Source organism: Remersonia thermophila, chromosome 3 (genome assembly GCF_042764415.1).
Source record: "Remersonia thermophila strain ATCC 22073 chromosome 3, whole genome shotgun sequence".
Classification (NCBI taxonomy): Eukaryota; Fungi; Ascomycota; class Sordariomycetes; order Sordariales; family Chaetomiaceae; genus Remersonia; species Remersonia thermophila.
Genome location: NC_092219.1, coordinates 2,794,138 through 2,820,148, shown reverse-complemented (window position 1 = coordinate 2,820,148; position 26,011 = coordinate 2,794,138). Strand labels below are relative to the sequence as shown.

The window sequence follows — 26,011 nt, the reverse complement described above, 5'->3', positions numbered from 1 at the left end:
ACCAAGGTTGCGGATGGAAGCCCCCCCTCGCACCAAGAATGAGCCCCGTCGAGTAACTCGCCGCCTGGGAAATCCCGCGACAAACGAGCAATCGCATAACTATGCCATCTTGACGAAAATTCCCGAGCCAGCCGTACACTCCCAGTCCGGACGGCCGCGCGCGGCAGCCCACCCGAACCCGACCCGCCCTGCTCGCTGAGACCTTCCGGAACCCGACAACCAGGGAGCGCGGACTCGTATCTTCGTCCCAGTGGTCTCCCCAGCCTGGTGAGCCGGATTGCCTGCGCGGGCAGAGCTGGCAGGCTTCCCCCTGGACGAGGGAAAAGAATAGGCCGGGCGGCGGTCGACAGACAAGTGAGATGGCCAGGCCGAGATCAGCCGCAGTGCTTCTATGGCGGCGCGTCTCCGCGTCCACCATCCAGAGCGGAAGGTGGTTGTCCGGGGACTTTCTCCCAAAGCATGTTTGCCTGTAAAGCGAAAGAGCAAAAAAAATACTCTCTCCGTGCGTGAGCTTCGAATAGCGATTTGTTGGACGAGGGGGGGCTTGGAGAAAGGAGAAAGAAGGAAAGGGAGGAGCTCTTCACGACTCGCAGAGGTTTTTCTTTGGAAAAAAAACGAAGTGGGCCACAAGTTGGAGAAAGTGGGTCCCAGTCCGCCACACCGCTTTCCTGTTTGAAGCTAGCGCGTATTGCCCTTGACAATGAGGCTGGTGAATTGGAGCGGAAGCTTTCTCGCGGCCGCCAGTTGCTCTGGCTGAAGCCTACACAGTAGACCAGACCAGACCAGCACGACCGCAGCAACATCATCATCGTCGTCGTCGTCGTCGTCGACAACAAGCCTTCCATATACTACCGCTCGAGCCATACCGCACGGCAATCGATTAATCCGCGAACCGACCTATTGCTATAGGGCGTGCAAGAGGCGGTTCGCGCCGGCCGGCTCCCAACAACAACAACATGGCGGGCCTCTTCGGCACCCAGTCCTCGACGGCGACGACGCTCGGCGATCTTAAGCAGGATGTCGAGCTCGGCAGCCCCCCCGAGGACAGCATCACGGACCTCGCCTTCAACCCCAACCCCGCCGATCTCAAGGATTTCCTCGCCGTGTCCAGCTGGGACAAGAAGGTGCGCATCTACGAAATCCTGAGCAACGGCCAGGGTCAGGGCAAGGCGCAGATTGAGCACGAGGGCCCCGTGTTTGCCGTCGACTTCTTCAAGGTGGGTCTGCTTCAAGCTCGTCGTCGATGATGACGCGTCCGTGCGGGATAGAACGACGCTGATGGCGATGGCGGGCAACAGGACGGCCAGAAGGTCATCTCGGCCGGCGCCGACAAGGTGGCCAAGGTGATGGACCTCGCGACGGGCCAGGTGGCGACGGTGGCTGGCCACGACCAGCCGATACGGTGCGTGCGCTACTTTGAGGCCAACGGCACGCCCATGGCGGTGACGGGGTCGTGGGACAAGACCATCAAGTACTGGGACTTCCGGTCCCAGAACCCCGTGGGCACCGTCCAGTGCCAGGAGCGCGTCTACACGATGGACGTGCGCGAGAACCTGCTCGTCATCGGCACCGCGGACCGCTACATCAACGTCATCAACCTCAAGGAGCCGGCAAAGTTCTACAAGACGCTCCAGAGCCCTCTGAAGTGGCAGACGCGCGTCGTCAGCTGCTTCACCGACTCGCAGGGCTTTGCGATTGGTAGCATCGAGGGTCGCTGCGCGATCCAGTACGTGGAGGACAAGGATTCGAGGTGAGCCATCTTTTTGTTTCTCTCACTCTCTCTCTCTCCCCTGCTTTCCGTTGCTCCCTCCCTCGATGAGATGGCTGGCTAACCCGGTTCGCCCCCTCCTCCCGCGTCTAGCCTCAACTTCTCCTTCAAGTGCCACCGCGACCAACCCCAAAACAACGTGACCAACGTCTACGCCGTCAACGACATCTCGTTCCACCCAGTGCATGGCACCTTCAGCACGGCCGGTAGCGACGGCACGTTCCACTTCTGGGACAAGGACGCCAAGCACCGCCTCAAGGGATACCCCCAGGTCGGCGGCAGCATCACCTCGACCACCTTCAACAAGTCGGGCAACATCTTTGCCTACGCCATCAGCTACGATTGGTCCAAGGGGTACCAGGGCAACACTCCCAACTACCCGACCAAGGTCATGCTGCATCCCGTGCAGCCCGACGAGTGCAAGCCCCGGCCGAGCGTCAAGAAGAGGTAAGGCTGGGAGAGGGGCGTGCGAGGTGCTTGTGTGGTGTGTGCTTTGGTAGTCGGGCGGTTCTTGATGGAGTTGGTATTACCAAGGTGGATTTTGGCGAAGGGGTTTCTCTCTCTTTCTCATACAAACAAAGACAACAATAACAATAAGGCGCATTCATGGAAAAGAAGGCTGTTGCTGGTCAGGAGATACCAAAGGCGGGGGGAGAAGGGGCACGTCAGGCCATGGATTTCTTTTCGGTTGGCAGACCGCCAGGAAACCTCTAGCAGGGGACGCGACATGATGGAAGCGGTGTATCTCAACGACAGTTTGGTAGATGAATTAGGGGCGATACTAAGTAGATACATAATTAAGCATGTTTTGGAGCAACCCGTTCAACGCATTGGAGGTGGCGAGGCGTCGGAGGCCTACGGAGGGGAAGGAGTGATGATGATCCAAGATGGCAATGTGTTATTGTTTGCCTTTTTATCCCCTCCTAGAAAAGCAATTACAAAAACGATAGGCGAAAGTAGTCGTCCCCGTAGCAGCTCGAAACGTCATTTTATCCCCCTCGTTGAAGCAAGACCCAGTACGCTAATCATCACACATCATCGGAACGCCGAGCGAAAAACACAACGTCAAGCCGTCGCCGGCCCGCCCTTGGCGGCTTTACTACTCCCAAGCACATCGTCCACCATGCCCTTCCACAGATCCCGGATCATGCCGGGCCCCATCTCGTAGCTCTCCTCGTGCTTGGCCTCCTCGTGCGCAAACTTGAGCTCGACGCCATCCACGCCCATCCCCTCGACCTCGGTCAGCGCCGCGGGCAGCACCCGCGTCGGGTCCGCCGCCACGACCACGATCTCGGGCTTAGGCAGGGGCGCGTCGACGGCCTCGGGGGCGTGGAACCCGGACGCCTGGGCCGAGGCGGACGCGGACCGGCGGTCCGGGAGGAGGGGCACGCGGATGTGCGCGTACGGATCGTACCGGCCCGGGGCCGAGGTCCCGGTGCCGGCGAAGTCGAGGGGCTGCGCCTCCCAGGGGGCTGCGCCGCCGCCGGCGGCGCTCAGGAAGACGTCGTCGTCTAACCTGGGGAGGACGGCGCGGTCGACGGTGGCGAAGGAGGGAGGAGAAGGGCGAGGGGCGGAGTGGTGGAAGGTCTGCATGAAGGGCAGAGGTTTTTGGCGGACCAGAGGGCGGTGAGGGGAGGTGACGGATGTAGAGCTGGTGGAGTGGTGACGCTAGAAGGGGAGGGGGGGAGCAATGTTAGTTTTGGTGGCGGTTTATGGTGGTGAAAGAGAAAAAGAGCATTGAAGCACATACCTCGGCCGGGGCGGCCTCGTCGGCCATCAGGTTCTGTTTCCTAGCGGATGCGGTCTTGCCGGCATTGTTGAGGAGGCGGCTAGGCCGGGCGACGGGCGCCGAGGTGCTGATGGAGCGGGCGAGTTTGGAGATGGGGGTCGTGAGTCGCGATGACATGATGATAGAGATGTGGTGATGACTGAATCTGGCTGGCAAGACGCTGGTCTATGACAAGGCTGGCTGGGCGCGGCGTGGGATGGATGGACGAAGACGATGAAAGTTGATGGAAGCAAGGAGCTGGCAAGCACAGAGAGCTCAGATATAAGATCAACTGGCGGACAGTGACTCAATTGAGGCTGGGTGGTGGCGAATGGAAAGGAAATTGAATCTCGAGTCGATGGGGAGGGGGGGGAAGACGGGTTGGTATAAGTGAGGGCGCCTAGGGGGTGCAGCACATACGGTGAATACGCAGCACAACTTCCCCCCTCCCCAATGCCACCCCCCCCCCCCCCCCCCTTTTGGTGGATCGCCTAAATGGGAGTCATTGGTCTCGATTCCGTTCCGCAGAAGCTTGCGTGTACGGCAGTTCCATCCAGGGATATCTTGCTACACGTTGAGACGAGACTGGCGTGAAGTCCTCGGCACATCCCGGCCGTTTCGTCTTCTCCATGGGCCGATGGTTGAATCCAAACACCCGATCGTGCCCGCTGAGGGGAAGCATCGTCCCCCGCCTTGGTGTTATCCATGCAGCCTACGCAGTACGCAGTATGCAAGGAAGTTGTTCTCGTCACCTTGTGACTTGTTCGTGTCGCACAGTAAGCTGGCATCGGGGTTCCCAACGGCCGCCGATTTCGCAGTCTTCCTTGTCGGCTCCAACCCTCACAATCCCAACAGACCGGGTTCCGAACCTTAAGGCCCTGGTCGGTTGCATGCCGCTGACAGCGAGTCGTAGGCGGTGAAGTCAAACTGCAATACGTCGACTGTGCTCTGCGCATCGATCCACCGCATTGGCATCCAGCGTCTCAATCGGCCATCGTTAAAGTCCCTTGCCTCTGGAACTCTTTCCTCCCCCTCTCACTCTCTCTGCATATTTATTCCTTGTTGATTCTTGTACTTTTCTTTTTTCGGCTCACCTGTTCTTCCTTTATCCATGCTTTTTTCTCTTTCCGTTTCACATTTTATTCCCTTTTCTCTCTGTCTCTTGTTCCCTTGACTCGTGCTGCTTGATCTCCTCAGCCTGCCAAGACGGTTGACTCTGTCAGGGCGCATAGTCCATCTATCTTCATCGTTCAAGCTCGCTTTGTTGAGGGAGCTTGGACCACCCCCAGCCGTCATTCCCATGCAGTCCGACCCCGTGGGTCGGCTCGAAGCGGTCAATTGACGGGAGAGCGCTCGCCCTAAACCGGAATCGGCCGTAGCGTTGAGACGCATGGAGACGTCAACAAATCTTGTGCCGCGGAACCCGAACCTTGTCGAGCTGCGTGTCCCTGACCCAAGTCACTTGACCTGACGTGGATCGAAAGTCGTCAACTCTTGAGCGACGGAGTGGTGGTGATGTGTTCGATGTTGGGAACCGTTTCCAATATGCCATCAGAAACAAGAGGAGCGATGCTTCCCCGTAGCTCTCGTCCGATTCAAGTCTCGGTTTCAAGCTACGGGTTTACAGCTCACGTAATAAGCCTCAACCTCTGACGGTCATGCGTCTATGACTCCACGTTCAACTTTAGCCATCATGATGCTATGACTCCCACTGGATCCCGTGTGTCTCCAAGTTTTTTTTTCCCTCTTGCCCGTCAATTTCCCGAGGCCCGCAACGCCCGGTAGTGCCCCGCCAAGGCCAAAAGAGCCGCAACTTCCTCGGGCCAAAGCGAGACCCTCCGGGGCGATGGGACTTAAGGAACCTGGGGCACATGCTTCGGGATCGTGGGGTAGAATCTGGGGCCGTTGTCGGGAATCTTGTGGGTGTGGGATGTCCTGGGTGGGGTATCGGAGGAGTTTGGCATCTAGGAACGGGAAGCATGTGAAGGTTGACGAACAACGGCTTTTTGACCCATCGCAACGATTGACACGTGAGCTGACGGGTGTGGCCTTCTAGCTTCGGCTGGAATGCAGCAAGACGGTGTGGTCTACTGTGTATAGGGACGAATCTCCGAGACCCCACAAGCAGAACACTTTAGCGGATATGTGTCGTGCAGGTTGCTGGAGCAAAGGAACAAGGCATGCAGCCAGAGCCTAGATGGGACGCAAAAAGTGAAATGGTCCAACATGTAGGGCATATGACGGTCCCCAAGACTCCCGCACGCAACAGTCTCACGGCTCGTCGAGGGACTGGAAAAAGGCATGTAGATCCGGCAGTGTCGTCTTGCGAAAGTCCTGCTTCTCTGTCAGCCATGCCATTACCCCTGAGTTGCGCTGCTCACGGAGCCAACTTGCCTTCTCAATCTCCTTCATCATTCCCACGGCCTCTTCCCCAAGCTCAACCACTGCCTCCTCCGCAGCAGTGATCCCCTGTTGAATTACCTCCGCAAATCTCTTCAGCATCGCTGCGCCATCATCCCCCTCGCATTCCTCCCCGGCGATCGGACCAGCATCGGGCACAACGCCCAAGCAGGAAACCGACGCCCCAATACCTCCCAGTAGTTTCTTCACCTCTGCCTCTGCAACCGCCCACTCCTGCCACAGTCTGCCCACGTCGGCCTCGAACTCTTTGTGCTGCTTTTCAGCCCGTGCCACCAGCTCGGCCACGGTGTGCTCTTCCACAAACTGCTGCTGGTCTTGCGACTGCAGCTGCAGCTTCTGTGAGGAGCGGATGCGGAAATTATCGAGTGGCTGTGCAAGCCTCGCAATCTGTGCCTCCGCCTCGGCGAGGAAGGATTCGTCCTGCTCGCGAAACGTGCGGGTCAGCGTGCGGGTAAGGTCGGCTTGAGCTTGGGCAAGGCGGGCGGTGGCTTGCTTGTGGAGGCTAGTGGCGGTTTGGAGGTAGTGTTCTAGATGGACGGTGACCGGTGAGCTTGGTCTGTTTGCCTGAGGATATCTCTGGCTAGATGGCGTAAGTTGTCGGGGGAAACGTGGCAAATAGAGCAAGACAAACCCTTGAGCTCTTGGATGAGTTCCTGGGCATCAGGAGATGGGGACCGAGCGGGTTTCGGCGCAGAAGTCTTGACATGAATGGTTTTGTCGGTCATGATCTGCGGCGAGTTCTGGAAGGCTGCCTCGACGCGCTGAAAAAAGGGGGCGACGGAGGGCCTAGAGGCCAACTTCTTGTTTGTCGGGCGAAGCACATTATCGATGGGCGAGTGTGAGGCGGCGGTCTTGGGTGGGGGTGCGAGGCGGTCCTGGAGAAACGAAATGGAGGTCGTCTTTGGCTTTGGCTTTGCCTTGGGTTCGTATGAGGAAGACGACAACGGTAAGTCGTCGGTGCTGCTATTGTGGGTAGGTCTGGGAGACAATAGCTGGCCGGTCTTGGACAGTTTGGCAATCCGAGACGGCGTCCTTCTCAGTCTCTTGGCCCAAGGCTCTTCAAGGCCTGCGTTGCTGGGCCTGGAGGGCATTTCGACGATGGGAATGCCCAAATGATTTCGCAACTGGGGATGATAAGTGGCAGAGTCAATTTCCCCGTCGAGTGGAAAAAAGTAGAAAAAAAATCAAAAGTGAGTTCCCGTCCCGTCTGGAAACTTCAAGCCGACAATAAATTTAGAGCCATTGTCGCTGGTGCCTAGCTTAGATAAACTCTCATGAGATCTCTGAGGAAGGCGCTGGCCTGCGGAAGGAAAGGACCCGTGACTTTCCTCACTGCGGGAGTTCCGGAACTCGATGAATGGGTACGTGACAATTTGTCTGGAGCTGGTGAGTAATTGGCCCCCCCCAACCCCCCGAGGGGGGAGTTCTTAGGGAGAGCAAGGCTGGGTGGATAACTAATGACATTCCAATCGTATCGCCCGCCTAATTCCTCATTGAGGAGCGCAGACAATGTTAATTCTGCGCTCCTAAGGAACGATGAGTCAGCAACGCTTCCGCCTACAAGCCCGCTATATCCTCCTCACCTACGCCCAATAGCACTATCGACCCCCGACTGTTGCATACGAACACCCCGCGTCCGTTCGACTTAGCACTGCGGGAGTTCCGGAACTCGATGAATGGGTACGTGACAATTTGTCTGGAGCTGGTGAGTAATTGGCCCCCCCCAACCCCCCGAGGGGGGAGTTCTTAGGGAGAGCAAGGCTGGGTGGATGACTAATGACATTCCAATCGTGTCGCCCGCCTGATTCCTCATTGAGGAGCGCAGACAATGTTAATTCTGCGCTCCTGAGGAACGATGAGTCAGCAACGCTTCCGCCTACAAGCCCGCTATGTCCTCCTTACCTACGCCCAATGCGGAGCCCTGGATCCATGGACTGTTCACGACGTTATTACGTCATTTCCAGCTGAGTGTCTCATTGGAAGAGAGACTCACGCTGATGGAGGTACTCATCTCCACGCTTTCGTGGATTTCGGACGACGCGTCGACATCAGAGACCCAAGACGGTTCGATGTTGACGGCTGCCACCCGAATATACAACCATGCGGTCGGACACCACAAAAGATGCTCGACTATGCGATCAAGGACGGAGACATTGTCGCAGGAGGCCTCAGTCCCGTCATCGACAATCAGATTCAGGGAGCTGACTCTGTCTGGTCTCACATCGCACATGCACCAACTGTGGACGAGTTTTGGGACCTTGTTCGAGAGCTGGCACCACGAGCGCTTTGTTGCAACTTCCAGTCACTGCGAGCCTATGCCGAATGGCACTATCGACCCCCGACTGTTGCATACGAACCCTTCTTGGGTCCCTCATTACCTGATGCCTGTCTGGCATCTTATCTGACCTACATAACAGAAAGAGATGTCTTCAAGCATCGGGTCGCACGGCCTCTCAGGTTGTCCCCCGTCCATGATGCCTGATCCGGGGCCTCCGGTTCGGAGAGACATCAATGATGATGGGCCTCAGCTGTGGGTTTGTGTGCTCTGGAGCCAATGATGCCGGTGCCGAGTGCGATGGATGCACCGGAAGTATCGGACCAGACAGAGGAAGGGCACTGCGGATCGACGACTCTCGGTGTGCGGATGGCGCAGGCTGCGACTCCCGAGGTGGGAGCTGAGACGATGACGTGGAGGCTGGACGACTCCAGCATCTCGTTGCCGATATAGCGGCATCCGCTCGAGAGGGGCTTCGCTGAGGCGAGGTGCGATGGGACGAATTGGATGAGGATTCTGGAACTGCGACGACGGTCGGCGGTTGGTAGACCATGCTTTTCCGAGCCGTTGGCGAACGCAATGTTTGGGGAGAACTTCGGGGATCCAACGTATCTGATTGGAAGGGGGGAGGAACGTTCACAAGAGCTGAGGTGGAATCTGGACGACTTGAAGCGTGCGGAGAAGCTGGGGGATTCTCTTGGGAGGTGTTCGTGGCCGAGACGGGACGCAACCCGCTATGATTGCTTTGAAGGGCCGTGACGAAGGACGTAGTGTGGCTGGCACTGCTCGTAATCAAGGTGGATCTCGAGTTGGTAGCATCACATGGTCTCAGAGGGGGAGGGTCCGGAGGAGCATGAGAGCTTCTCGCAGTCGACAGAGGGGGCGAAGCCTCGCGTGGGTTCCTAATGGAGGAGGCGGGATGGGGAGTGTTTCTTGCTGGAGAGCCGCGGGATGGAGGGTCTGGGGTGTTCTGTGGGGCCGATGGCGGACATGGAGGCGAGCGAGATGGACGACTTCTGGTTTCTGAAGGGGGAGCAAGAAGAACCGGAATGTCGAGGTTTGGAGGGCGACGAGTTGGAGAGCGAGAAGGGGGACATGGAGAACTGGGTTTTTGGCCGCCCAGCGGAGAATGAATACCGGAGATGGCAGCAACTGTAACGGGATCCGGACGGTGAGGACCGCTTCGGACCGCAGAACCAGGGGGCAGATCGGGACTGGGCCGGTCAGATGCCTGGGCTGGAGGACCGGGTAACCGGCCTGCTGGAGAAGCAGGAGGCGGCTCGTTAGGACTGTGAGGACCGGAAGCGGGAGCTGCAGGACTAGGGCTTCGAGAGTCGGAACCTGCCCTCTGAGGAGGGGTTGGGCCCCCAGCCTGTAATGCGGGTGATGGCGGAGGAAGAGAAGGGCTCGGAGCCAGGACGGGGACTGCAAAGGAACGAGGTCTCGGAACCGGCACAGGTACGCCCGGAGAAGGAGTGCTACCAGGAGGCCATGGACTGTGTCCGTATGTTAGCATCTTTTCCTCACGTGGCTGCATGTCGAGGTGCCCACCTTGGGTATACCCTCACCCTTCTCCAGCCACCTGGAGGCGATGGCGGACCACCCGAGCTTCCTCCCAAGTGCCTACCACTGCCACTGCCGCCGCCGCCGCTGCCGCTGCTGCTGCTGCCGCTCTCTTCTCTCCCAGGTCCTCCGTTTCGCAGATCGTACAAAAAGGTGATGATGAGCGCCATGACCAAGCCCAATGGGATCAGCTGTGAGGCTGTGTTCAGGTGGTAGACATCCGACGGGGCGTGGTTCCATCGAATCGTTAGCTCGATGGCAGCGACGAGCACCGAGGCCACAATCAGCCCGCCAAACGTCTCAACGTCTCTCAGCGCGCGGATCTTGGCCCGGCTGATAGTTATGGTCAGCGTCAACTACCGTCCATCGACACCCCACGCTCGGCCACCGTTGACGTACTTGGCTTGCCTCTGCCTCCTGAACTTCTTCCTGCGCCTCAGCCCGGCCTTCATCGCACCCACGACGGCGCCGCCCGCCAGGAGCGTCAGCATCAAGAGCACGTTCATCGCCCTGAACCCCCCGCTACGCATATCCAGCGGCCCGAACGCAAACCCCGTGTACCTCTGCGCCTGGCACCGCTCGCCATCCGAGCAACACAGCCCCTTCCCGAGGCCGGGCGACGCCACCCCGTCGGCCCAGAACCACAGGTGCAGCCCCACCACGCCCAGCACGAACCCGGACCTCGCGGCCCCGACGAGCCCGAACCCGGACCGCCCCCTCGCAACGGGCGTGCCGAGCCCCAGGTCCGGCCTCGCCCAGGACGCGAGGTCCGTAACGTACCGCGGCACGAGCAGGTACACGGTGGTCGAGACGAGCAGCAGGGCCGCGTAGGCGTCGGCGGGGGTGAGCACGCCGCGGGACGCCGCCATGGCCAGCGCCAGCGCGACGGCGTAGGCCAGCACGAGCTCGACGGCGCGCGGGACCTGCGCGTGGCGCTCGTGGAGACGCTCGCCGACGAGCACGGAGAACCAGAGGAGGTAGAAGGAGAGACGGATGCCGAGGCCGTAGAGGTCAGCGCTGCTCTGAAGAGAGCACGGGGTGGGCATGGTGGTGGTCGTGGTAGTAGTGGTGGCGGCGACGGGGGATGAGGATGGTGGCCTGTAGTTGCTGACGCGATGAGAGGTCTGGTTCGGGCACGCATGGCCTTTCTTCCGTTCACTGCTTGAGAGGGCATGATGGAGGGATGGGTGAGCGGATGGACGGTGTCAGGGAAACGAACATACATAATAGGGGAGAGAGGAGGCCAGAGCAGTGGTACAAGATTCAAGGTATCCAGAGCTACATCCCTCACCTCCTTACCACTGCCTTCCATGACCCCATTTTTGCGCTACATGCCATGAACAAAACAACCTCACAAAGCGTCTGTCCAACCGTCCGTGGCACCAGAGCCCATCTCTCCAAACTGGCAAACGCGTCATTTTTTTTTTCTTTTTTACCGTACCACCTGGGTCAACGTGGTATAGCTAGTGTCTGTCGTTCGCGATGCGCGGCCGTTCGAATCCGCCGACCGACTCTCGTCCGTCCTCCCCCTCTGGCAGAAGGGCAGACCAGCCGCTCTCTTCCGCAACCTCTCCCATGCAGTAGTCCGTTGCGCGACGTGCCGTATCCCTCAAGTCCTGCTGCTTCGCGCTACCCACGTTGTTCTGGATGCGGTGGTCAAACTGTGATTGTATCACCCGCTGGCGGGTGTTGACGTCGACCGATGGTGGCTGGAACACCGGCAACCAGGCGAGAGAAATGGTTACGATTTTGCCAGCCAGGCATCTCCCAATCCCTGGGTGCGCGGTCCCAAGGGCTGGTATCGTGACACATCTGATAAACCTCTGGGTCAGGTAGGTGCCACACCCCATAGGAGAGAGGTACACGATGTCGGCGCTAGACTCCTCTTGCTTGCTCGTGGTGACGGGGAACCTATGCTGAGGAATTATAGAACTTCGCTCATCAGTTCCTCGTGAGAGGCAGATCAGCTGGACCATGCTGGACATACCAACGACACAAGACACACACCCAAGACACACACACAGGGACACACACGCAGGATTGTCATGATGAATGACCCCCTATCACAGAGCAACGAGCACGCAATGTGAAACTCAAAAGCTAGATTTGCCTACTTCCCAACCCCTATCGCAGAGATGAGAAAGAAAAAGACCTAGCAAACAGATGTGGTGTCAATCTGAGCGGTGAGCAACGCTTTCCGTTTTCTTTGGCATGCAGACAAACAAGGCCGCAAGAGAGAGTTACAAAGAGCCGAGGGAAGGAAAACATGAGTTGAGATTCGATCTGGCCACGAACCGTCCAAGCAAAGCCAGGACCCGTAGCGAAGTCAGGCCATGTCGGGACCAACCCCGCATCATTATGCTTGGGAAGTGCCGTTGATCCTTCCGTGGCCGGGACAGTAAGCCCCCAACTCATCCCTCAACCCCCCCCCCAACCTCAGCGGCTTGTTGTTACGCATACTGCCCTCAAAAGGGCGAAACATAGAAAGGAGAGCAAGAGAGCAAGAGAGCAAGAGAGTAGATGAAAGAGATAGGGAGAGAGAAAAACAGAGAGAGAAAGAGCAAGCGAGAGCGAGCGAGTCTCATGGGAAATCCACTCCAAACGCAGCAAAAGAAAAAAAGCATCAAGACATCACAAACCCGATTCCCAAAACGCACGGCCCACAAGATCAAAAAACCCATAAAATCCCAAACCCAGTTATCCCGCTTATCCCGAATCCACCCATCGCCGACGGCTTCACTTAGTTCTTCTTACCGCTGAGGACCGAGTTGAACTCCTCATCGGAGGCATCGAGGATATCGTACTCCTCGTCGGTCAGGAAGCCCTCCTCCGATTCGCCGTCCTGCCAGTCAGCGTCCCCGCAGTCGTCGTAGTCCTGAGTTGTGGAGGCGGTTTCAGACTCCTCGGTCTTGACCACCTGGTGGACGCTGGCCGTCGGAGACTCCTTCTCGAGCTTGGGGAAGATCATCTGGCTGTGCTCGGGCTGGATCTCGGCGGGCTTCTCCTCCTGCTTGGGCTCGACGGCGGGAGGCACGGAGCGAGCAACCTCCCTCTGCTTCACGACAATGTCGCACCACAGGCGGTGGCCGAAGAAGGTGCCGTCCTTGGTGCTGAGACGCCAGTACGAGGTGTAGCGGCCAGGCTTGGGAGGGCTCCTCAGGCTGACGGCGAAGCCGAACTCCTCACCAGGCTGAATCGCGGTGGTGCAGGGAGCAGACTGGAACGAGCACTGCACGTCCTGGGTCTTGGCCGGGTGGTCCGAGGCGAGGCTGCCCATGTAGTCTCCGCTAACAAACCTGACGAAGCAGTCGGCGGGCCAGGCGACATGGCCGGTGTTGCGCAGAACCCACGTCTGCTCAAAGACGTGGTCCGGCTCGAGGACGGTGCCATCCACCACCGTGTCGCGAATGTACGACGCAGCCAGCTCATCATAGCGGACGGGCGTCGGGGCCGGAGGAGGAGCAGCAACAGGAGCGGCCTTCTCAGCCTTTTCCTCCTTCACGGGCTCCGAGGGCTTGACGTCAACAACGGTCTGCGGGCTGCGGATCACCGACGGCGACGAGGGGCTGGATTGGGCAAACGGGCAGGTGCCAGCGGAGCGGGAAGGCGACAGGCGATCGCCCATGGTCCGGAGCGGCCGGCCGTGGGTCTCGCCGGTCGTTGTCACGCTGACGTGACGCACCGGGGTCTTGAACTTGATCAGCGGATGGGTGCGGTTGTGGGTGTTGAGAGGGCTGGCCTCGCAGGAGGCGCAGAAGTCCGTGTCGTTGCAGACGGCACACTTGTAGCGATCGCCCACGATGTACGTCGAGTTGCCGTGGTTTTTGACGCACAGCGGCCCATCGCAGCAGATGCCAAAGTGCGTGGGCGTGAGCATGCCGCCCTGAAGCTGAGACTTGAACTCGATCTGCTCGTAGATGGGGACGAAACGATGGCCAGGGTGGAGATCGCGGGAAGACCGCACGCAGGTGGAGCAATAGTCCCAATCAGGGCAGTCCAGGCACTTGTGGCGGACGCCGCGGATGGTGAGATTGCAGTTATCGCAGATGGCGTTGTGAACGACGTCGCGGCCGGCCTCGAGGAGGAAATGGACCTCGCGAGAAACCTTGGCCTTGGGGTCGACGGGCACGAAAGCATGGGCCGGGTGATGGCCGTGCTTGTTCTTGATGAAGCAAGTAGCGCAAAGGTCATAGTCGTCGCACGTGGTGCAGTGGACGAACTCAGCCTCGGGCATGTCCTGGACGCAGCAGTTGCAAGTGCGCATGGCGACAAAGTCGTTGAAGAGGGGAATGATCCTCTCGGCCACCGGGACCAGGGCCGGGGCCGGGGCCGGAGCTGGGGCCGGGGCCGGATTGGCCTGCGGCTTCGACTTGGGCTTGGGAGCGAGGCGCTCCGTGGTGCTGTTGATGATGACGCCGTCCTTGACGAACCGCTTGATCATCCAGTGGCCGGTACCCTTGCAGCTGACGCCGCGGTCCACACAATCCTGGCAGAGGTCGAAATCGCCGTCGTCGCAGATGGCGCAGTGGTAGTGAGCGTCGGGAATGGTGCGGTCGCAGTTGTTGCAGCACACGGCGTACGTGGCGCGCAGGTCCGAGCTGCTGGCCGCAGGGCACGGCGGAATCGGAGCGGACATGCTGATCGAGGGCAGCGGCTTGGGCTGCTCAGGGAAGCTGCGGTAAGCGGCCTCCATGACGGGTTCGCTGGTCGCTTCGGCCGCGGCGGCGTCGACAGGCTGGCCGATCGTCTGGTCGGCAGGCTTGCTGTCGACGACGGGGGCGGGAGCGACGGGGCTGGACTCGGTCGACTTCTCCAGCGGCGTGGCCTGCTCGGGCTCGCGCTCCGTGTCGGTGGGTTCGGCGCTCGGGCGGTTCTCCTCTTCAGCCTCGTCGGTGACCGACGCAGGCTGGGGCCCTTGCCTCTCCTCGGGTTCCGGCTGCTTGACGGTGATGCGGAGCTTCAGCTTGTGCTTGGCCTTGGCGGCACGGTAGAGCTGCTTATAAACGGCCATGTTGGCCTGGTCCAAGACGACATAGCTCGCTGCCGAGTCGGAATAACGCTCCAAGACAGCGTCGGCATCGGCAGGAATGTTCAGAGCCTCGCGGATCTGCGGTGCAGCCGATGGTTAGCCGACCTCCCTGCCATGGATACGATGGAATCCTGCACGCGGCAACATACCTTGGCCTCGAAAACGTTGACGCCGACATCGCGGAGCGGGATCTTGAAGCGACGAGCAACGCCGCCGATGTTCGCCTTGATGGTGACGGGAGTGTCGGGGGTGACGGGCGCCTGAGACGCCATGGTTTCGAAAGCAGACGGCTTCGGCAACGTTAGCGACGCCGCCGCAGAAGGACAGATGGATAACCAGCTGGGTTGCAACGACTGGGAAATGAGGGCTGCTGGATGTGGTGGGTGTTGATGATGGAAGATGGTGGCGGGTGTAGGGGGGGGGGGGGGGGTTTGATGCAAGTGCTGTGTGGATGCGCAATGTAGCAGTTGGAGGTAGGATGACGAGGCGGAGAAAGGGAACGCGTGGCACAGCTCTAGCCACTCGAGGTTGGCGGTTCAACGGTACTTACTTACCCCAAACGCCTCTCGGTTGCAGGGCTCTTTTTTTTGGTCTGCCTCACAGCTCTCCTACGGGGGGGCTGCTGCTGCAAGAGATGGAATTCTCTCTGGCCAGCGACAGATGAGGAGGTCGTTGGACTAAGATTTCCGAAAAGAATTGGAAAGTCGGTCAAAAGTGCTAGTGTGGTATAGAAAGGCGGCTTTGTGAGGAGGAGAAGTCGAAGGGATGCGGGAGCGGTCGGAGTTTGGCTCGCTGATTCGACTGGAGGGTAAAAAGGGCAGCTAAACAGTCGAGACCCCAAGCAGCCGATGGATGAGCTGACCCTGCCGGCTGGGGGACGGGGGGGGGGGGGGGGGGCAAAGTGGTGATGTATTTCGCGGGTCAAAGTGGAGACTTTGGGAACGGAGGCAAACAGAGCGGGAAGCGGGCGGGAATGGCCATCGGGACCAGGTTGGCGGTGAGGGGGGCGACTAACACACGTGCGACCAGTGATACTAAGCCGGGACCAGGAGCAGGGATGTAACTAAAGCCTTCCCTCACGCTATCAGTCCGACAATCACGGTCGCAGCGGCCCCGGGCCTGGGACAACCTGAGCGACCAGCCAGCGAAAAGTGGGGTGCCCAGACAAGGCGAGCAAACCTGGCGGCTAGTCCCAACTCGGAAATCGCTGTTCGAGCAGGCCCCCTCCCCACCCCCCCCCCCCCCCCCCCCCCCCCCAAAAAAAAAAAGCGTTGTCATTCGTCATCCATGTCCCGAACGTTCCTCTGCTGCCCCCGCCCTTCGTTCAGTCCCAAGGCCGCCGAATGGCTGACATGAAACCGGGCAACAGCAACGCAAGAACCGTTGGAGGAAGGCTGGCAAGAAGCAGCAGTTGGATGCAGCACGTCGGGCGCATGGATCGTAGGCACCGGCTACCCGTCGCCAGATCTGTTTCAAAGGCTCCCGCTGTAATCCCCTCCCATTCTTAGGTCGAGCAACTACCGTCTTGTCTACAGGGCACGCGTGGGTCGGGTGCCTGAACAACCTGTCGAGATTCGGTGGAGAGATCCAACGAGGCATTCCACCGGCTCCGCGGTGACCTCACATCTCAGCCGGGCTTCGGCCTCTGTTCCAGCGCTTCCCGCTTTGCATCATCTAGCCCTCTCGGCCCCGCTCACCACCTCCGGCCAACACTCAGCTGCTCGCAGCCTTCCGATACCCGACCGCTTCCAAGGTTCCCCGAGTCCGGTACGCGGCACGGTGGGTAGGAGAGATAGGTCTTGGGTCCCCTGCGTGCGAGATGCAAAAAAGCAGCGCGTGTTTGTTATTACGTCGCAGTTTCGGTAGTCTAGAACCGCCGAGAGCAACCCGTCCGGTGTCTCAGACATGTGGTGGTTTCCAGCGGGACATTCGTCGCCAAGGCGAAGCCTCCAACTAGCTAGAACGGACTCCTCTGGCGCGGGCACACTGTCGTGCCCGTGGGTTCTCGGGCCTCCCGGTAGGTCGCGTTGGCTGTGCGAGGCTCGTCGCCTCACGACCTCATCTATACTGTATGACGATGGTCCACCACGTACGCTGCTGTTGCCTGAAGCTGGCGGATCCCGCCGAACTCGTATCCGAGTGGCTCGAGTGGCAACATGGTTGGTTTCTCAGATGGAAAACCATATGGGGCCCGTGACAGTCGGTCCTTGATGCGCAGCCCAACCAGCCAGGTCCCCGCGGATCTGGTCGCAGCCTCTCTCCGACTTGTCCTGTTGGCACAAACCGCGGTTTCAGCGCGCACCTCCTAGACACAGGTCTGTGCGACAAGCCGCCGTCAAACAGCACCCGGGTTGTTGGTTTGTGCTTTCTGCGCTTCAGGGATTGCCTCTTCCTTCCTTCGGGCCGCCCGGCACGACTAACGTCGCCTCGCGAGGTCCAAGCAAGGAAGTACCCGAGTCAGAGAAGCAAGCCACTGACGGAACAGACGCCACAGTTGGGACATCCCTGGGGATAGGTGGTGTTCAGGCCCTAGCAGGGGCAAGAGTCGGTTCGTGCGCTGAAAGCTGTGGAACATGCGTCTGCCCAAGGCTGCCGGGTGACGTGGACGTTTGGGCTCTTGGACGCTGTTGACGCAAGCTCTCGCCCATGGTTCAGGGGAGGGGATTGTCTCTCGCAGGTTCCCGGGCGCGTATACGGTGTAGACAGGCGGTTGTTAAGTACTACTATAGTACATTTTCCAAGAACGCGGCATTCCCAGGCATAAGGACTTACATTCACAGACCATACGAAACCGAAAGCAAGGCGTGATGGGCCCGCCTTGGTGAGGGAACGTTTTTGAGATTTCCAACCCTACCAGGCCAGGTCTCTTGCGTGCCTTAGTCAGGCATCCCGCAAAACTTGCATCTTCCCTTTTCTCCGATGCGTTGCCTTGCATGCGTACGTGCCCACGCCTCGATGCCCTCCCAACGGCCAAACACAAACATGTCATACCCGGCCCCTTCTCAAGGGGAAGAAGCGTCCATGATCCCCTCCAACGCCTGCCCCAGCGCGGCCTCGTCGTATCTCAGCACCACCCTGCCCCCTTTCCCGTCCGGCACTTTGCGAGAAGCAACGCCAACGCACGCAATCCCCAGCCTTCTGAGCTCCTCCGCATCCACCGCCGGCCCGCCCGCCTCCGGCCCCGCCCCCTCCAGGTGCACCACGTGACTGACATACTGCCGCAGCAGCTCATCGTGCCCGACGAGCCGGGGCGCGTGGCTCTCGAGGCATGCCCTGGCGATCGCCCGCACGTAGTCCGTCGCCGTCATGGGGTCGCTGCGCGGGCCCGTCTCGCGGTCGACGCGGCTGTTGAGGATGAGGATGCGGCGCCGGATCGGGGCCGCTGAGCTGGGCCCGCCCTCGCCTCCGACGGCCTGCCCGACGCGCCGCAGCACAAGGCTCGGGATGATGCTGGTGTACAGGCTGCCGACGCTGTAGACGACCGTGTCGGAGCGGTCCAGGGCGTCGATGACGTGCGGGTTGGCCGTCGGGGCGATCTCGTGCCCGTACGGGTTGATGTACCAGATGCGCTCGATGCGGGAGGGGAGGTCCTCGTCGTCGTGCTTGCTGAAGGCCAGGTTGGGACGGCGCAGCGCGGGGAGCGAGCCGGGCAGGTTGGCGTCCTCGATGCGATCGTGGTCGGCGGCCGTGAGCGCCGGAGCCACCTGCGTGTCGTCGGGCAGCGCGGTCGGGGCGGAGGGGTGGCTGATGGCGACCTGGCCCGTGATGGTGGTGCCGTCGCGCAGGCCGGCCGAGATGTGGTGCGTGAAGTTGGAGTTGATGGCGGGGAGGACGGAGACGGAGGAAGGGATGGAGCAGATCATGGATAGGAGGTAGATGGCGGATTCAAAGGAGCCCGTGAAGATGCGGGCGCTGCGGAAAGAAACCAAAAAAAGGGACCATTGTTAGCAAGGAGCGGTCCAAGACAGGTAGCTCCGCTCGTAACACGCAAGCCAGGCGGGATCGGATGCCTCACCCTGCCAGGAAGAGGTTTCCCACGCTGGCGCTAGCAAAGTTGAAGACGTTTGGCGGCCGAGCCCTCTTGACAATCTCCAGGTTGATGGTGTTCAGCACCGATCGGATGAGCTCGCGCTTGGGGCTCGAGATGAAGCTCCAGAGCAGCGACCGCGACTCTACGATGTCAAGCCACTCGGATCGGGCCTTGATGGGGTCAGAGTCCAGCCGATGCTCAAACAGCGCCTTGAGAGACGACATCTCCTCGTCGTTTTCGCAGTTGGGAATCAGTCGGACCAGTCTGCCTGGCGAACGAGACAAGAAGTGAGTTCGCTGCCCCCCCCGCCAAAGCCGCTCGGGCTACGTACTTCGCACATCACCAACGCCTGTAGCGCCATCAGCATCAACCCCCAAATATCCTATCATTCTCAAACGCCTGGTGACTCACTAGGGCCCCCTATAAACCGGATCAACTCTGACGAACTCCCGCCATTGTCGCTAATGGGGATGACGTAGTTGAGCCGACACTTCCTCTTCTCAACAATCCTATTGAACACGTCGACGAGGCTGTTCGCCGCGGTGCCTGGGAGTTTCTCATGTCAAATCACGCACACATGAATGTAGCCAACGAGGTCGCTGCGGGCTGCGGCCGCGGTGGTCTTTGGGGGGCCTCTGGTAACGTACCCCCTGAAAAGACGGTAATATCCGGTCCCCTGTCATGACCGTTCCCATTTTGTAGCTCGGACGCCATTGAAGGTAACGAAAAAAAATGCTAGGTAGGGGATGGATGACCGAACTGCTGCTTCTTGACTTCAAGATATCGTGTTGAAGAGACCGTTGAGCAAGAGGGGTATTTCTACTGCGTTGCGTGAGGAGAGTGAGCAATATCGCCGTTGTAAACACCCCTTTGCTGGCGGAGGGCGGAGTACCCAAGTTGGGATCCGGGCCGCGGGGGTGAACGTTCAAACCCGCGTATCGATTGTAAAATTACACACAGCCACTATAAGATACCGTACACAGTAGGCACAGGGCATCATCAGCCTTGGAGAACATCACCACAACAGCCAACAGCCTTGGTAGGTAAATGACTCACCAAAACATCCTGCCTGACGAAGTAATTACGTTGAAATACTGGGGCAACTGGTCGTTCATAGCCTACGCGCCAAAGACCCGGACAGGCTGCACCGTAAGGAGTGCCCCATTTGGGATCCTTAGAGCCGGGCTGCCCTCGAAACGCTGGGTGATTGCACGTATCAAGATACTACTCGCCGCCGGCTCTTGCAGGATCAACCAGAGCATGCCCAACCACATGAAAGAGGAACGCTGCCGTTTTTTACTTTTTTTTTTTTCTTTTTTTTCTTTTTTTTCTTTTTTTTTCTTTTTTTTTGGACCCAGCGCTGGCAAGCCAACCCAAGACACGTAACAACCGCCATCTCTAATTCTGCGATGCTGACCAGACGCAAATGACACGAAAACCCATCCAACCTTGAAGCCAGAGAGACCCAGGATCCTCCATGAGACAGCCCGCTCCCGATCGCATGCCCGTCACCTGCAACCCAGCACCCGTGCGTGCGATGGCGATGGCGATGGCGAATACAGCATCCAAGAAAACAGCCCATCATGCTGACGACCTCCAAGGAGAAAGAAACGAAGACTAGCGACAGCCAAGTAGAGTAACAAGGAAGATGCCGCAGCAAGAGTCAGGGCATCGAGGAAGCCAGCCCCTCCACATTCCCCCTCCTGCTCTTGGGCCGCCAGCTCGTCATGTCCCGGTCGTAAAGAACAAGATGGGTAGGCAACATCATGGCGTCGAGAAACAATAATCATCGTAACCAAGTGCCAGAAAGCCGCTCGCTCGTGCACCACCAAAATAGGGGGTGGGGTTTTCCAATCCAGAACAAATGAAACGTCCACACAGCCTGTATCTTTATGATGTCCATCTCGCCTGAGGACCAGACTCGAATCGGAAGAAAGCAGATGGGGGCATGTAAGCCAACCAGAACCGTAGCCTCATGAGTGCCCGACCGTCCTTGGGTTCATGGGTGAATGAGACGGCGAGCGGCATCGGCAGAACGGAACAGGGGCCGATGGCGCGCCAAACCCTGTCTTGTGTCTCCCGCTCCCCAACCATCCGAGGTGTTGGTGGGTGATAGAGATGAGCGGTGGTGGCAGCGGCTTGTTTCGCTTTGCAGATAAAACGTGACAGGGACAGAGCGCAGGCAGGCAGGGAAAGGCAGTATAGTATGGGAAGAGGAACGACAGCAGACCCAAGTGTGAACAGCCGCTTGTTTTGGTTCCCTGAACAGCAGCCAGAAACGTCGTGGAGATCTTCATCCCCCCCTTCATCCGCTGTTGAGTCTTAGAATTGTTTCCGCTGCCACCATTTCTATCCCTCTTTATAACCCGCGCCCACCCACCGCCATGCCATTCCTCCTGTATTCTCCTTCTCCTGCTCCTCCTTTTCCTCACCATACTTCCATCATGGACCGTCCTTCTTTTCAACGGCGGCTCTTCTCTTCCGACCATCTCTGACATGTGAAACTGAACAGCTCCATTCGATCCTCCAATCGTCGAGACCCTTCTTCTGAGTGGTCACGCCGGGTATCCGGTTGAGGCGGGACATGGCTCACGTCACGTCAAGGACTGGTGTAGAGGTTCTTCGTCTACGGGGCGGGCGAAACAGTGACTCTGCGGAGGGGACCGGCGGCGGAGCTCCACAAGGGGTAAAACAAGGTAAAGGTTGTGGTGCGGCTGTGCGGTGTGTTTCTCCCCTGCCTTACTGGTGAGGCGGGTAATACACAGGCATCGGCTGCGGGTAGTAATATGTAGTTTCGGGGTTTGGCGTCATCATGCCACCCATGGAGACCATGCCGGGCGCGGGGTACGGCTGGGTCACGGGGTACGGCGAGTACCCCGGCATGGGCGGCACCTGGGAATAGTAGTCGTAGTAAACGGTTCCTTGGGATTCCCGTGCGTCCACCACGCTGGGCTGTGCTGCCGGTTGCCCGGCGGGCGGCGGCGCGGCCGAGGCGTCGCCTTGCGTGGGCTGTGCGTATGGGCGTGGCTGCGTTTGCTGTTGCTGCGCGACTGGAACGAAGGCTGGGGCGTTGGCAGCGAGGTTGGTGCCGTACGGCTGAGGGTAGTAGAAGGGTTGCTGAGGTGGCATTCCTGAGTACGGCTGGCCGTAGAAGCCGGCCTGGGCATAGGCGCCGGGTTGAAACGGCGCGGCATGGACGGCCCGCTCTGGGATATGGGACACGGCCGCGGCAGAAGCCGAGGCTTGAGCTTGGCGGGCGTGTGCCTCCTGGGCGAGTGCGTTTGGCAGTTGCGGAGGAACCTGCTGATGGAATGCTTGTTGGTATTCCGTCGGGGCCCCCGAGGCCGGCTGCGAGGGCGTCTCGATGTTCTCGACCGAGGCCGTCTTCTGCGGCCTTGGCTGGTGCACTGAGGCCGCGCCTGGCTGGCCGTCCTGAGGCGCGGGCTTCGGGGGGAGAGGGTGCGTCTGCGGGGGTGGCAGCTCGTTGATGGACGGCTCGGGCGGCTTCTGCGAGACGTCGGGTCGTGGAGGATGGGGGGCGGCGCCAGACACGGCCATGCTTGGTGGCTGGCCGGCTGGCGGCAGACGGACGATGGGCCGCGCGGTCTCTCCTGCCAGGGGCGGCCGCGAAATGGCAGAGCTCGTCGGGGAAAGCATGAAATCCCTGCCGATGTCGGGGGCGATGGAGGACCGCCGGCTGAGCGCGATGCTCGGGGAGTAGACGCTTCCGTACACGCTTCCGCCCCAGACGCTGGCGCTACGGGAGAAGACCCCGGAGCCCAGGACGGAACGGGGCCCTTTGGTCCTCGTGCGTGGCTGCTGGTTGGGGCGCATCGCACGCGGAATGAAGATGAACGACCTGTCGCTGGCGGGGAAGATGTAGCGCGGCATGACGGGCGGGTCGTGATACGGGATGGATATGCGAACGGGCTTGTCGCGTCGCAGAGGAGGGCGGTGGTCCGGCAGCTTCGTGTACTGCTTGAGGGCGACGCCCGGGAACAGCTTCGGTTCGCCGAGGACGGGGATGTACACCCGGATCGTCGTATTGCCGATGTGTCGCTCGGTCGACATGGCTCGGTTGATGGGCGTCGAGCTCATCGGCGCGGTGGGGATGATGCCGTTGCCATTCGGAGGGCCTTCGCTGTTGGGTTGGTATCGGGAGTGCCGAGGGGGCTGAGGCTGCGAGACGACTTCGTGCATGTCGTGCTTCCACATGCCGCTGGTGATGGGATCGGAAGGGTTGTGGAGCTGGCTGGAGGCGGGAGTCAGCGAGAGGGTCGAGAGAGCGAGAGCGCTGAAAAGACGATCCAAGCCTTACCTCATGGGGGGGAACTGGCTTCCAAAACCCCCTCGCCCCCGGCCGCGAGCCCCTCCTCCCCTTGGGAAAGGTCTGAACCCGTTGGCGGCAGGACCGGCGTGTCGGTGGTCATGCAAGAAGAAGGCGCCCCTGTTGGGGACGAAGGTCGGGTCCTCGTCCCTCCTGCGCTTGTATTCTTCGTGCTCCCGCCTCCTGATCTCCTGCTGGGGCAGCCGCGGTTGTGGATGCGAAGCTGCGCTGGAGCTCACCACGATGGGCGCCCCGGCCTTCGCGGCCCGCACGCTCTGCGTTTCATCAAACTCCAGCTCCTCTCCTTTGGTCTCCTTGTCGGCAAGGGTCAGCTTGCTGAGCGTCGATTCGGTGTCGGCTATCGCGGGCTGCGCCGGCTTTGCGGGCGGGCTCTTGGGTGGTTCAGACCCGGTCCGGCGGCGGAATCCGGCCTTCCCGTTGCCGTTGCCCAGGGGTTTCCGCGTGTTGGGCGATGTGGGCGATGCATCGTCGATGTTGCTCGTGTCGCTATCGTCGGCGGGGTCGTGCTCGTCGGTGGCGATGGAACCATCCGTCACCGAATCATCATCGAGATCCGCCAGGGAGTCATGCCCGCCCGCATCCTCGGCCTCGTCTTCAAGGCGGCGGCGTTGGCCGATAAGTTTCCTTCGTCGCGTCCCGAGAGCGGCCATTGCGAATATCGGCGTGCGTGTGCGGATGTGCGTATGCGTGGATGCGTGCGTGGAGGGAAGGGGCGGTATGGTTTTCGAGATGGAGTCGCAGCTCCCACGACGGATCTACGTCAGGCGCTACCGAAGCGGGCCAAGCGGGCACTTAGATGTAAGTGTCGAGCGGGGGGGGGGGGGGGGGGGCGATGTGACGACGACGGTGCTCAGGCGGGCATGCGCTGGGACGTGTACAGCTGAGATGTCTTTCGTCCAACGGGCCGCTCTCGCTTCTCCGAGATGGAAAAAAAGTGTCGTGGCAGCTCGAGGTTTTGGTTCGATGACTATATATCGGCCGTGCGACCTCGGCGAAAATCAGCCGCGACTTAGGGCCGTGGAAAGGCGAAGTTGGAGGCAGCGGCCGAAATGGAAATGGCAAGCTTGGAGAGGGGGAAAGCGAGGGCTATGCCGGTTGTAAGGAGCAGCTCGGAGGATGGGGAACCCTTGGAGCTGGGTTGGAGCAATGGTGGTGCGCAAATCGAAGGAGGTTTTTGTCTCCGGAGCAGGGCAGCCCAGACCTGCTCTCTCAGAGCAACCGTCCACGGATGCGGCTCGGTCAAGGCTTTGGCGGAACCTAACGGGGTCGAGGGCGTGCAGAGACCCGGGCACACCGTCCTTGCAGAGGCAAATGAATCCCTCTGAGCGCCCGAAGAAACGTCCTGCGTACTTTGACAAGAAAAGTCGGGATTGGATGCGGCAGCGACTAAACCGCAGGCTCTGGGACAGGACGTCGTCGTTCTTTTTTTTTTTTTTTTTAGACTGGTCCTTGCGGAATGGATGGAGTTGGAATTGAGCCTGGATCTGGACCAAAAGCGTGGCTTGGGCTGTCAGAGGCCGGCCTGGGCAGCACTGTGTGTTTAGCAAAACTGCCGCTTTCAGGCTAGCCCAAGCTCGTTGCGTCCCGTCTGACAGCTTCCCACGCATGAGCCGCTTCGCCTTGTTTGGGCACTCTCTGTTGAGCCATCCAACCTCGGAAATGGATGACACCCTCTGAAGCTCTTCACGATGGGCAAAGGCACCAGCAAATCACCACGAAATTCTGCTTCCAAGAAAGCCTGGTTGACGGTGCTTGTGCTGTTGTCGTCGACAAGAACGATGCGAGCAGGGAGAACCACGCTTCAACCCACGTCAACCACCGCCTCCCCTAGGACGAAGATTCCCGCCACCGCCTCCTGGGGAGGAAGTCATGGGACGGTTTCTACGGCGGAGATGTGCCCCCCCCCCCCAGTCGTCAGAGAGAGCCCATTGTGAGGTCATCGGCGACGAATGACTGAGGAGGTAGAACGAACGGTCTTTCAACTCGACACCCGCCATCTCAAAAGCTTCATCCGATGATACCCTAGACCCCAACCCCATGTCTCCCCAGCTGGCAATGTCCAAGAAAGAAAGTGATGGAACGATGGAGGCATGACGAAACTTGGCCTGCTTGGAAACGGGTCATTCGTTCCAATTTCCTTCCACGGTCGCCCTGACGGTGCACCTGTCACGTCGTGGGGTGATGATATGCTTCCCTAGAGTGTGGCCGATCCACCCCAGCATTTCCAAGGGCCAATGTTTGCCCCTACGGGTGTCCTGTAGCTGGTATACGGGTACAGATACGGCAAGGTACCTTTGGTTACCTTAGGTAAGGTACCTGACCGATTTTACGACTTCTCGAACGCCATGTGAGAGGCAAAACTGTCTCAACTCCGCATGGGTCAAGGCATCCTGATTGATTGGCTTCCACATCCCCCCGTTTGGGCTATCGGCACGGCATGCTGTGCCACGGCAAAGTGCAGCAGCCGCGAGGTTTTGACTCATAGGCATGCACACCTGCCTCCTACTTCCAGGTTCTGGAGCTCCAAAGCGGGTGAGTTATCCGAAAAAGCGCAACGCCAATCGCACAGTGTTTCTACACTTCATACAGGTAGGTAGCCCTTAGGGTCTCAAGGCCCACTTCACCATCAACCCTGGCGGTGGACGGGAGCTTCGGGGCCGTTGACGCTGGACCCGCCCACCTTAACCTTACTGTGTAGATCTGGGCCATGGTTACCTACTGCGTCCTACCGGACCCTTCTGGTGGAGAGGGTAGCGCGGAAAGATGCGGCACTCCACTATGCACCGTCCCTAGCACCCAAAGTAGCAAG

General features: G+C 59.7%; 8 protein-coding genes across 8 annotated transcripts; 2 read left to right on the top strand and 6 right to left on the bottom strand.

Moving 5' to 3' along the window:
* Positions 1-956: 956 nt before the first annotated feature.
* VTJ83DRAFT_3608 (uncharacterized protein) lies at positions 957-2,219 on the top strand (the record flags this gene model as incomplete). The annotated part of the gene is made up of 3 exons (XM_071010005.1): positions 957-1,217; positions 1,299-1,750; positions 1,862-2,219. The coding sequence occupies 3 exons, from the start codon at positions 957-959 to the stop codon at positions 2,217-2,219; spliced, it is 1,071 nt and encodes a 356-aa protein (XP_070867486.1).
* Positions 2,220-2,833: 614 nt separating this feature from the next.
* VTJ83DRAFT_3607 (uncharacterized protein) lies at positions 2,834-3,674 on the bottom strand (the record flags this gene model as incomplete). Its single annotated transcript, XM_071010004.1, has 2 exons — positions 2,834-3,436; positions 3,519-3,674. The coding sequence occupies 2 exons, from the start codon at positions 3,672-3,674 to the stop codon at positions 2,834-2,836; spliced, it is 759 nt and encodes a 252-aa protein (XP_070867485.1).
* Positions 3,675-5,807: 2,133 nt separating this feature from the next.
* VTJ83DRAFT_3606 (uncharacterized protein) lies at positions 5,808-7,048 on the bottom strand (the record flags this gene model as incomplete). The annotated part of the gene is made up of 3 exons (XM_071010003.1): positions 5,808-5,870; positions 5,931-6,484; positions 6,589-7,048. 3 exons carry the CDS (start codon positions 7,046-7,048, stop codon positions 5,808-5,810), a joined length of 1,077 nt encoding a protein of 358 aa, XP_070867484.1.
* A 764-nt stretch (positions 7,049-7,812) lies between these two features.
* Positions 7,813-8,439, top strand: VTJ83DRAFT_3605 (uncharacterized protein; the record flags this gene model as incomplete). The annotated part of the gene is made up of 1 exon (XM_071010002.1): positions 7,813-8,439. One exon carries the CDS (start codon positions 7,813-7,815, stop codon positions 8,437-8,439), a length of 627 nt encoding a protein of 208 aa, XP_070867483.1.
* A 1,712-nt stretch (positions 8,440-10,151) lies between these two features.
* VTJ83DRAFT_3604 (uncharacterized protein) lies at positions 10,152-10,841 on the bottom strand (the record flags this gene model as incomplete). The annotated part of the gene is made up of 1 exon (XM_071010001.1): positions 10,152-10,841. One exon carries the CDS (start codon positions 10,839-10,841, stop codon positions 10,152-10,154), a length of 690 nt encoding a protein of 229 aa, XP_070867482.1.
* Positions 10,842-12,535: 1,694 nt separating this feature from the next.
* On the bottom strand, positions 12,536-15,096 carry VTJ83DRAFT_3603 (uncharacterized protein; the record flags this gene model as incomplete). The annotated part of the gene is made up of 2 exons (XM_071010000.1): positions 12,536-14,902; positions 14,974-15,096. The coding sequence occupies 2 exons, from the start codon at positions 15,094-15,096 to the stop codon at positions 12,536-12,538; spliced, it is 2,490 nt and encodes an 829-aa protein (XP_070867481.1).
* Positions 15,097-17,826: 2,730 nt separating this feature from the next.
* Positions 17,827-19,568, bottom strand: VTJ83DRAFT_3602 (uncharacterized protein; the record flags this gene model as incomplete). Its single annotated transcript, XM_071009999.1, has 5 exons — positions 17,827-18,736; positions 18,840-19,122; positions 19,186-19,203; positions 19,266-19,400; positions 19,502-19,568. The coding sequence occupies 5 exons, from the start codon at positions 19,566-19,568 to the stop codon at positions 17,827-17,829; spliced, it is 1,413 nt and encodes a 470-aa protein (XP_070867480.1).
* A 2,025-nt stretch (positions 19,569-21,593) lies between these two features.
* VTJ83DRAFT_3601 (uncharacterized protein) lies at positions 21,594-23,852 on the bottom strand (the record flags this gene model as incomplete). Its single annotated transcript, XM_071009998.1, has 2 exons — positions 21,594-23,106; positions 23,173-23,852. 2 exons carry the CDS (start codon positions 23,850-23,852, stop codon positions 21,594-21,596), a joined length of 2,193 nt encoding a protein of 730 aa, XP_070867479.1.
* Positions 23,853-26,011: the final 2,159 nt, after the last annotated feature.